This window comes from Falco cherrug, chromosome 9 (genome assembly GCF_023634085.1).
Source record: "Falco cherrug isolate bFalChe1 chromosome 9, bFalChe1.pri, whole genome shotgun sequence".
In the NCBI taxonomy this organism is placed as follows: Eukaryota; Metazoa; Chordata; class Aves; order Falconiformes; family Falconidae; genus Falco; species Falco cherrug.
The window spans coordinates 19,646,069-19,657,190 of record NC_073705.1 but is presented as its reverse complement, the minus strand read 5'-3'; the positions used below and the strand labels follow the sequence as shown (position 1 = coordinate 19,657,190).

Below are 11,122 nucleotides of genomic sequence, written 5' to 3'. Positions count from 1 at the left end.
AGTCACTGTGTGGAAGCTTTAGCACCATCAGCTTACCATGTAACAGTGATCCTTTTTGACTCTATTTCATGAGCCTAGAGTAAAAAAAAAAGGGGGGGGTAGGGAGCAACTTTGCTTTTTCAGGCTGTCTTCACTTGGGAGTTTCTACATGTCCTTGCATCCTTGGTACCTCTGAGATCCAGTGAGCTGTACTGAACATAGTGTTCTTGATCAGGCCACACTATTGATTTATATGATGGTGTTTTAGTACAGTCTGCATTCTGAACACTCTCCAGCAGCCTAGTTGTTTCTGTTTCAAGCCACAATTATACATTCAGTAGAGTCTTCATTAAGCTATTTATAGTGCCGAACAAGTCCTTTTCTTGTCTTCATAAAATTAATCTTAAAGTCTGTCAGACAAGTACAAGAGACACCGCCCAGGTCTGGGTGCCAGCTTCCCAGCGTCTGCAAGCTGCCTGTGACCATGTCACTGGAGCTGGTGCCTGTCCTACAGCATTGCAGCCTTCTCTGGGGGGCACCTGCACTCTGGCAGGGTGTGCTGCCTGATATTTATTGCTGGTTTATAGCAATATTTGCTACTTGAGATATTTGCTACTTTTCTGAATCTCTCTGAAGTTCCTGAAAGCCCTACAGGTTTGAATCAAGATGATTTTGTATCAGCTGCAGCTTTTATGGTCGTACTCCCCATGTATCTTTCTACACAGTAGCTAAATGTATTAAATGTGTATGCTTTCACTTTATGAAAACCATATGATAGGCTACCCTTTAGTGTGTTCCCTAGCTAGGCATGATCCTTGACAACCCTGGCTTCTCTCCCAGGACTGCATGTTTTCTTTGGAAGCTTCTGATGCTCCTGTATCGATCCCAGGTATTTCAGAAATTTCTTCTTCCTGCTCAGGGGCTGCTCTGTGCCACTAGTGGAGTTTGTGCACTATGGCTTCCATAGGTGGTATTCAGGTACCATCGCTCATCCCAACTTGAAGATGAGATCTTTCAGTTCTCAAATAAACTTGACATGTGGAGCTACTCTAGAACAGCGGTTACACTTTATAAATACTCCTCAACTTACACGCCAGCCTTTACATGTGCTTGGTGGAAGCACTGGGGAGCCCTGTACTTTGGGCTCTGCTGAGGGTACAGCTTCTGGCAGTGACTTTGAGGGGCAGCTGCCAGGAGGGCCACCTCCTTTTTGGGTAATATTTCACAGAAATCGTGCCCTGTGATTTACAAAGTGAGATAACGAAGGCAATGAAAAAATGCGGTATTTTTTCAAAGGTCTTTCCCCCCCGCCCCCATTGGCTGCTGCAAAGCAGGCACCTCAGGCTGCGGGGGAAGCAGCTGCCGGGACAGTGGCGGGAGCGCTGAGTAAATGGCGGCCGGGTGAGGGGGCGGGGCCTGCTGACCGGGGCGGGGCCTGATGGGCGTGGCAGGGCGTGGCCAGCGGCGGGCGGAAGGCGGAGGGGCCGGCGGCGGAAGATGGCAGAGCTGGAGGCGCAGCTGTTGCTGGCGGTGGGGCTGATCGGTAAGGGCCCTCCTGGCCCGGCGGTAGGGCTGGGGTGCGGGGGGCTGCTGGGAGGGCCGGGGCCGGCGGGGGGTGCCGGTTGCCAGCGCCCCGCCGAGCTGCGGGCGCGGGGCCTGCCCCGGCCGGGCTCTGGGCAGCCCGCGGTGTGGCAGGGGGTGCCCGCCCGCTGAGGCCGACGCCTGTTACGGAGCTGAACCCGGCATAACTCGGCCAAAGTGCCTTACAGCCACGGCTTGTGAAGGTTGCTGTTAAGAAATCAGAAAAGCTGGGGAAAATCCTAAATAAGCTGGTCTGGGTGCTTGCCGGTCGATATTTTGCTTATATGAAGGTCTGTTCAAATTCCTGGTGCTATTTTGACCTGGTGAAGCAGGTCAAGAGTACATACTTAATTAACATTTAAAAACCAAACCCCATAGCATAGGTGCTGCCCTGCGGCTTAAACCATAGCAGCAGAACTGGATGCCTAGGGTTAGGGTAAGGTGGAATTTTAATCTGATTCCAGGAAACAAACCTGATTAACCCATCGATTTACTTCCTTGCTGCTGTTTGGCATTCTCACAGTGAACATCTTTCCACCATAGAAAAAGACACCAATGGAGATGCTTTGTGGGTTTGGTGTTATCCGTCCGTAACAGCTGAGCTGAGGAGTCTATTGCTGCGAAAGTGCTGTCTTACAGATGAAAATAAATTGCTTCATACGTTTGTATTTGGCCAGTATAAAAGGTCATGGTTCTACATCACAACTGTGGAAGTTCAAGATTCTCCAGCCTTGAAAAAGGTAGGACTCTGCTGGCTTTTCAGTAGAGCACAGGCAAGACTTCTGGCAGTTTAAGTGGTGTTTTCCAGTTGTATGCTATGAGGAAGGGCAGGGATCTGAGGTTTTTTGTGTGCTCACAGATGCAACTCTTACCCAGCTGTCTAACCAGTCCACAAGTTTCGTTTTTCACCAAGATATACATTGGATGGAATTGCACGGGGATCGAGATACTCGTCACCCGATTTAGATTCTTCGTATTAAAACGGAAATGCTGTTTCCTGCTGTTATTTCAAGTTCAGCAGTTTTTTGGTTTTTGGGGGTTTTTTTGGCCACAAATCCTCTACAAAGATCATAGTGTCCAAAAGCTTGTTCATATAGCTCTTGATGCATTTTTTCCCCCAAAGGATTGAGTTATATAGGTACCTTTTTTACCACTGCATTGATAACTGGGAAGTATAGAAGATACAAGCATATTTGCAGTTATCTAGTTGCATCTTCCAGTTATGAAGATGATTCATTTGTCTGTGAAGTTTGTTCAGTTTTCGTATTTCATACTTTATTGTGAAGTAGAAAGATAACGTAATTTTGCATGCCCACAGCAAGATGTTGCTCACCTTTAGTCACTGAGAGCTTACATCTCTTATGAGCCTTAAAGGTGTAAAAAATAAAAAACAAAAAAACCCCTCCACTTGTGGCCCAGTACTGTCTCCAACAGTGGCAGATGCTATTTAAGGAGGACGTGAGACTGGTCATTGTCAGCAGACATTTAGCCTCATACTGTCCTAGCCAACAATCATTTGATTAAGGAAGTTAAAGAGTTTTTCTGCTCAGGGGCCTGCTATCTTTGATTTTTTTTTTTTTTCTGGTCTCTTTCTAAATACGTTGGTGCTCCTTTGGCAACAAATTCTGGAAGTTGCCTACCTGCTGTGGAGAAGAAAAAGACCTTTCTCTTTCAAAATAATCTTATGAGATTCAAGGAAAGCAACTCTTACAGTATAGATTAAGCAAAAGATAGTATGTCCTAGAGCTGACTCAATGGAAATGGGTCACATCAGAAAGCTGTTCATGAGGCCTTTTCTGTACTTAGTAACTTGAATCTGCTGCTACCACTCACTCTTTTTGTCAGTTGAAACACCTTGTCAGAGTACTGTAGTTAGTTCAATAATGTGAAAGAGTGTTCATATGGGATCTTTAAATAAACTGTGTTTTTTTCTGTGCATGTGTCTTACCCAGGTGACCCACTTCTCCATTGTTCTGATGGCCAAAGACTTCAACCCAGAGAAATATGCAGCCTTCACTAGGATACTGTGTAGGTCTGTATAAAAGCTGTTTGAGGTGCTGCAGTGTGCATGTTTAGATCTTGCCAAAGTGAAATATTAATTTCATTGTGTTGCATTTGCATTTGGTCTAACAATCTGCCAGAAACTCAGTCCTACAAATCTGTGAATCAGATTATATAAATCCTTGATTTGAGCTTATCTTCATGCAGTAAGTGGTGGGTGAATGTCAAATGCCCATTAGGTTTTGATGTGTCTTCTCCAGACATACACCACCACCACCCACACACTCATTTTCTCTGGGAACATATTTTTAAAAACACAAACATTTGGGAAGAGGTCAGTGCTGTGTAGTCAGAGGTCACGAGTATGGAGGACAACTTGCATCCCTCCACAACATCTCTACTACAGATACTTCTTGCAGCTCCTCTGATCTAGGCACAGCACCCAGGGACGTTTTTGCTTTTCCTTTAAGAAAATGGAGGCCCTCTGTCTCTCAAGGTCTGTGGCTCTGTCTTCTCCCTTCTTCCAACCAGACTGCCATCTTCTCTTTCCCTTGTCCCAGTTACTTGCTTTCTTCTATGTACTCATTCTCATGATCTCTCTCTGCAACTTCCTTTGCTTTTCCTTTAGTTCCCAAATTAGTTGGGTCCCGGTTCTTGCTACCAAGAGTATTCCCTGAGATTTAGCAGCTAATTGGATGTGTTTGTGAGGTTATTGCATCACAGACTTGGGAATGTCATCAGGCTTACCAGTTCCGCAGAGTATTGAAAAACTAAGATTGTTCTTTTTCATTGATACATGAAATATCTAGATTCGCTGTGGATCACATTAATGCTGATTTATCAGCTAATACTTCTTTGCAAATTCAGGACAGATTCCACTAAATGCGGTAATGGAGTTTCAAATGTGACATAGCTTTGTACTATAGCTAATATGGAAAACAGCTGAGAGCTTCAGTGAGATTTCTGAAGTACCTTAACCTGTAAAGTAGGTTATGGTCTCTCTCTGCTGTCTGGAAGACCGCTAAAAGTGTATGGGTTTTGTTGCTATGTGGTTTTGGGTTTTTTCTTTTGTTTTGTTTTAATTATTATCAAGGACATAACGTTTACATTTTTCTTTCATTGTTTAACGGAGTCCAGAAGAATGTCTAATAATACTTAGATGAAAACTGAAAAACTAACTAGTCACGTGGTCTGCATGTAATAACAGGAGTTACTGTAGTAATTGCTTGTTTATAAAGCAGGTACCTTCCAAGTCTGCAAAGAATCCTTAGTCTGAACACCTGGACACGTGTAAACCTTTGTGTTACGTTTCTGTTTTGGTAAAGATTGGTTCTTTCATAAAACTGGAAACTCAAATAAAAAGACAAGGTAGGTTATTTTATCCTAAAAGACAGGCATGTTTTTGTGGGCATGTTGAAAGAATTCTAGTTCTGTATTTAAAACATCAACCAGGTGTCCAAAATAAGAATTCTTGACAATATTATTGCAATTTGGGATAGTGTGGAATTTTTTTTTTTTATATGTCTGCTGGTACTGATTGCAGTCAAAATACCAGACTCTTCTTTTCACACAGAATTTACTTGAAGCATGGAAGTCCAGTTAAAATGATGGAGAGTTACATTGCAGTCCTTACAAAGGGGATTTGCCAAAGCGAAGAAAATGGATCTTTCCTCAGCAAAGATTTTGATGCTCGGAAGGCTTATCTGGCTGGTTCCATCAAAGGTTAATTAATACCAGAAGTCTTTATTCTGATTTCTTTCATACAGTATAAAATACAATCCAGTTTTCATGTGTACTTCAAGTAAATAGTGTTATCTCTGCTGTTGTTACTAAGCTTCTTCAAAAAAATCAAATAATAATATTAGCATGTATATCTTCTATAACATAATTTTCCCCTCTTTTTTTAGATATAGTATCCCAGTTTGGCATGGAAACAGTTATCTTATATACAGCACTGATGTTAAAGAAGAGAATTGTAGTGTACCATCCTAGAATAGAAGCTATCCAGGAGTTTACCAGGTACTTTGGCAATTCCTACCTCTCCACTCATCCCTAAAAGTCCAACAAATTTTGAACCTTCATTGAAAGAAATGCCCATATTTTAGGGAAAAAATCTTTTCTTAAACCCATTTATTGAAATCCTGCTAAACCCTTCTTAAGGCTTTAGCCATTATGTTTGGAGAAGTGTAACTGTAGAATGAGTGAACTCTGCTTGCACTGATAGTAGAAATCTCTGTAGTTCATGTATATGCATGCCAAATGAGACCTAGTCATAGTAGTTCTTTCTTATGACATGCACTGCATACTGTGAAATATTAATTGTCAGTATAAATCTACTGTGTGTCAAGTACCAACCTGATTTCCTAGGACTTTGCCTGCTTTAGTGTGGCATCGACAAGACTGGTCAATTCTTCATTCATATGTACATCTAAATGAGGAGGAAGTGGAAGCCTTAAAAGCCTGCACAGGTAGTGATATTTATTAATCAAAAATGCAAAGAAAATTTCTGGTTTTATTGCTGCAAGGTCTTGCACCAGTGCCCTTTGGTGGGAAAAAAATGGTTACTTTACTATTAATACTGTTGTTCAAAGTTAAGCAGCATCATTTTCTTTAGGAAAAGGCAGGTCAACTAAACAAGTATGTTAGAAGATAACTAGTTAATCTGGTGTTTCTGGGTGGATCCACATCAGTCTACCCCTAATCACAGATACACAGCAGCTTTGAGATTTTTTTGATGTTGTGATCAGAGGGATTGGCTTACTTTTGATAAGCTGCTTTTTTTCCCAGCTTCTACACATAGCTAGTAACTGAATTTTTAGGATATTTTTTTTCCAGTTCTAACTCTGGAGTTCCAAATTTTTATTCCGATTGCTGCCAGTGAAGTCTGTGGCTTCTAATCACAGGTAGACCTTACCAGCTATGTAGGAGTTTGATCTGTGTGACACGTTGTGTATGCATAGTGCTTAACGCATAATCCAGGAAGAGGCCCTTGGTTTATGCAAAGGTTATCATGACACATCGTGTGGCAATTAAGAGGCTTCTCTATGCAGAATAACGAGCAAGAAGACTACTCATCTTCAGTATTTCTTGTTTCAGCTCACTAAACATTTTTCACAAAGAAAAGCTGCTCTAAGGTTGCTCACCTGGTATGCTATGAGTAAAAAAATCTACTGGGTTTATTTCTCTGTTCCAATCTAATACTAACCTAGTGACAACGGGCTCTGGAGTGGAGATTCTTTTAAAGAGGAAGTTTGGTGGCTTTTTCATTTGTAAGTGAATAATTTTAGTAGCAAGGTAGGAAGAGAGTTTAAAACTTCAAATTGATAACCTTTTTATATTGCATGTGGTGTTCATGGTTCATCCGTGTTCAAGGCAATTTTAGAAGTAGATTTTTAAGTTCCTTCAAAGTGAAGCATTCTGCTGGATATGCTTGTTAAATGACTGATGTTATCAAGAGGGCAGCCTCCTGGGTCCAATGACTGTTGTGTCAAATACTCTAAGAACAGATTTTAGGACTGTGATTTTTCTGCAGTATCTTGGTTTTGTTTTGGTTATGAAGATCTCAATCTCGCTTAAAATTCTGCTCTCTAGGTTACATTGCTGGATTTACAGATTCTGAAGTGAACAGTAGACCAGACCTCTATGATGTGTATGTGAATTTGGCAGATGGTGAGATCACTATTTCCCCTGCAGTAAAAGGTTGGTTGCTTTTTATGTTTTGGATTTAGAGGCTGTTTGTTCCAGAGTTGATAGTAATTGCTGAGCCTCACTGTAGGTCAAGTAGTCTTGATCCTTCTTCCATCCAGATTACGAACAGTCAGTATGTAAGCTTCTGTCTTTCAATTTTATTGAGACCATGAAGGACTGGTGAAAGTTGGAATTTGGAAAGACATGCTGTGTCTTCCCACGAATGTACAATTGAGATTTTAAAACATCCATGTTAGACAAACATACAGAAGAGCCATTCAGCTGAACACAGATATCGCATGAGTCTTTAGAAAAACTGCACTAAATACTTGGAGACTGAGGACTATTTGAAAGGAAAGCTTATATTTTGCTTGTTGTCTTTGCTGCTCCTTATCATCGGCTTAGGGCCATTTCAGAGGTCAACAATTTGCCTGTGCTGGCATGACCGTTGATATATCAAATTACTGCCTTTACCACTAGATTTCAAATGGCAGTCATGAAGAGGTCTCGTTCTTTTGGCTTTCATTTTTGGATTGATGTGCATTTCTAGGTATCACAGAGATGGTTTTTTTTATGTGAATGTGTGTTTGTTGTTTTTTTCATACTCAGAGGCAATGACAATGGGAAAACTTCACAAAGAAATTGGACAGCTAATTGTTCAATCTGCAGAAGATCCAGATAAATCAGACAGCCAAGTCATTAAGGTTAATATTTTTAAACAAATTTTATTTTGAAATTTAGTTAAATTACTTCTATTGCTAAATCTTGACAGAAGCAGGGGAGTAGGAGGTGATTGTCCCTAAGAATCACTCTTCTGCTCTCTGCCTTTTTACAAATGAGCATTTTTGTTCTTTGTACAGGTGTTTAAGGATGACAGACTTGGTTTATATTATCTCTCGGGTAACCATGTTGCTTCAGAAGTTCTTGTATTGATATAAGATACTTCAGAAATTGTATTGATATAAGACTTCCAGTAAAATTAGTTTCCAGTTTTATCCTACAGAGTATGTACTTTGCTCACTACCTTGCCAATAGTACTGTCAATACCTTTGAAAAAGTCCTACTGAGATAGGGCTTCTCAGCTATAAAGCCTAATTTTTATGATGATAGGTGTTCTCACTTCCTCCTCTATCTAATAGATCATTAGACATTTCACAACTCAGTGACTGGGTAAAAAGACCTCAGTTACATTAGCGAGATGAGCCTGCGGAGTCGCTGTGCTCCCTTTATTCAACATCACACAATGGCAGGCTGAAGAACTGTTGCAAGTTTGCCTTAAAAGAAATGGGGTCTTTATTTAAAGTTAACTATTTATAATTATTTTCTTTTTTGTTCTGTATTGGATTTTATTTTTTTTTTTTTAGCAAGTGTATGTTAAAACATTGTATTACCTAATACTGTATTCATGGTTGCTTGTTTTTCTGTTCATTCAAGGATATTTCTGTGAAGACAAAAGAAATCTTGGCTACTTTAGCCTCACTTACTGAAGTTTCCGATGGCAATGAAAAACCAACCCTTAACTCTGAGGCTCTGAAACTAAAGCGATTTCCACCAGCTACAGAAAACTTTCTTTTTCATTTAGCAGCTGCTGAACAAATGCTCAAAATCTGATTTTGATGCACTGCAGTGTTATGGACCAATTCAAAAATACTGTGTTTGCCATACAGATAGGTATACCTGATATTTTATATGGAAAAATTAAAGGTATAAGAGTGAATGCCATATTTACCGTGATACAATGCAGAATATCGGAGCTTAACCAGGAACATATGGAGGCACATTTGGGAACATTCCTGGTGTTATTATCTTTCCCCAACTATAACTTTGTATATATGGCTCCTGTATTTCATATCACAACGTGAGTGTATATACAAGTAGCGTGGGGCTGTGTGTCCAGGCTGTGCCAGACATTGGTATAGTGACTGCTTGTCCTGCAGGCTCCACGTGTCAGACAGCTCTATTCTTGTTCTGACTTGTCTTCCTGGGCTCTGGAACACAGGCAGCAGCACACACGCTGTAAAACCAGCACAGTTTGGATGTGCTGGTCTACACAGGGATACACTGAACATGCAGTTGGTCTGAGTGCTCATTCTGGGCTTCCAGGTATGTCAGCCTGTCAGATACTGCTCTTGCTCTGTACTGCCTGATACCTGGAAATCCCAAATAAATGGACAAGTTCTCTTCTTTCTACTTGAAAGTGTCTAGGTATAAAAAAGGGTGTCTGGGAAAATCTGATGTAGTAGCCTTAGTATGTAACGGAAGAGGTATTTTAAAGCTCAAGTGGAAGCTGAGCACCTCTTTTGGACTCTTGCCTTAGAGGTTTTCCTCCTTTTCATTCCATCCCATGCCTCTGATGGAAGGAAAAAGAGGAAAGGATTACAGTATTTAAAATAGGGCTTCCTAGCGGGGGGTCACAGACAAGTGCTGCTTTACAGCTAGAGTCATTTAAGAAGTTGTTAGGGTTCTCAGCTGAGAAGATACCTGGCCATTCATGGCTGATCCATTTGACAGAAAAATCACGAGTTAAAGCATGATGGATTAGAAATGTTCAAATGGCTGGGTACCACAGGTAGAGCATCAACCTCTTAAACTGCTTGAGCTATAACACAGGTACTACCTGATGGTGCTCTGTGTAGACTAATTATAGATGGTAACTTTTGAAATAATAGTGAAAACTGGGAAATAATTAGAGAAAATTTGCCTGCTTGTTTGGCTGCATAGCCATAACTCAAAAGAGATTTTTTTTGTATTTTTCTTTTTCATTGAGCAGCCTGAAACTAACTGCTTTGTAATCTTCTGGGAAGAATTTAGAGTCTTGGTAGGGAAATACTCTGAGCCAAACAATCTATATTTCTTCAGAAATGTCCACAACAGATCAGTCAATTCTGCAGTAGCACTTTGTTATAAGAAAAAATAACCTTTTTTCCTGGCCTTTGTACAGATAGTCTGTAGCATGTGGTTTTACATAGAGATTTTATACTTACAATTAAAACTTTAGTAATCAGTATTTATATTGTTAAATAGTTGGATGTTTGCTGTTCTGAAACTGGTGGAGCTCATCAATAACTATGTTCAAGCAATATTAGTTTGAAAAAGGGTTTTCCTTTTGCTATGTATCGTATGTTAAGGAAATTATTTTAGAATGGGATTAAGGAATGTGGTATCTATGTATAAAATGGCTCATTATTACAGTCAGTAAATGAAAGTGCTTCAGAATAATCCCCTATTTTCAGGGGTGTAAAATTCTACTTTACACGCTTACTCTGCAGTTTACATTCTGAACAGAGAAACTTGTGCTTTTTTTGCCTTTTTTTTTTTTTTGTTAGCTTCTGAGAAAAATATGGCAATTGCCTTTGTTTACCTGTAAGTGCTCTACAACTTTTTTTTCCCCATTTGCCCATTAATGTTTTTTCTTAATGGTTCTGACGCTGCTTCTGTTTGGGGACTTTTACAACAGTTAGAATAGGAGAACTGCAAAATTGTGCAGAAAATTCCAATCGGGACCTGCTTTAAATTCCACTGAAACTGAAGTCTTTCACCAAGAAAAACCTGAACATGCTTGCAGTCAGCTGTGAAGACCAGTTGTAACCATGAAGAAATTCACAGTTTCTTATTAACAAAAAGCCTTAAGGTAGATCATTAAAGTAGTATGGGTGTTAGGGACAACCACAAAAAGCAGAGAAGCTCAGTTATAAACTAAATATTGAATGCCTATTTTGCTTTCTGGTTTGGAAGTGTTTAAGTGCAAAATCTCGGTGTTGTATTGGATCTTCTATTCTGACATTTGTGTGAAACAAGTGAAATACAATTTTGCACTTAAAGAACTGGACTTACAGCTTGCTTATGCCTATTAAAAAAAAAATCCTGAACAGTC

At 40.2% G+C, this 11,122-nt stretch overlaps 1 protein-coding gene across 2 annotated transcripts; it reads left to right on the top strand.

The window, feature by feature from the left end:
- Positions 1-1,425: 1,425 nt before the first annotated feature.
- DENND10 (DENN domain containing 10) lies at positions 1,426-11,122 on the top strand. 2 transcript variants are annotated; one of them, XM_055721388.1, is made up of 9 exons: positions 1,426-1,522; positions 2,104-2,300; positions 3,513-3,592; positions 5,135-5,283; positions 5,469-5,580; positions 5,929-6,029; positions 7,153-7,260; positions 7,858-7,952; positions 8,683-11,122. In XM_055721388.1, exons 1-9 carry the CDS (start codon positions 1,477-1,479, stop codon positions 8,857-8,859), a joined length of 1,065 nt encoding a protein of 354 aa, XP_055577363.1. In that variant the 5' UTR covers positions 1,426-1,476; the 3' UTR covers positions 8,860-11,122. The 2 variants fall into 2 exon arrangements, with proteins under 2 accessions (XP_055577363.1, XP_055577364.1); XM_055721389.1 differs by having other exon boundaries at positions 1,434-1,522; positions 2,084-2,300.

Bases quoted from the DNA above. Each gene is read 5' to 3' on its own strand.
- DENND10 (XM_055721388.1), top strand. From the start codon at position 1,477: ATGGCAGAGCTGGAGGCGCAGCTGTTGCTGGCGGTGGGGCTGATCG. The intron at 5,284-5,468 runs GTTAATTAATAC...CTCTTTTTTTAG, and splicing joins TCTGGCTGGTTCCATCAAAG to ATATAGTATCCCAGTTTGGC. The intron at 7,953-8,682 runs GTTAATATTTTT...TGTTCATTCAAG, and splicing joins CAGACAGCCAAGTCATTAAG to GATATTTCTGTGAAGACAAA.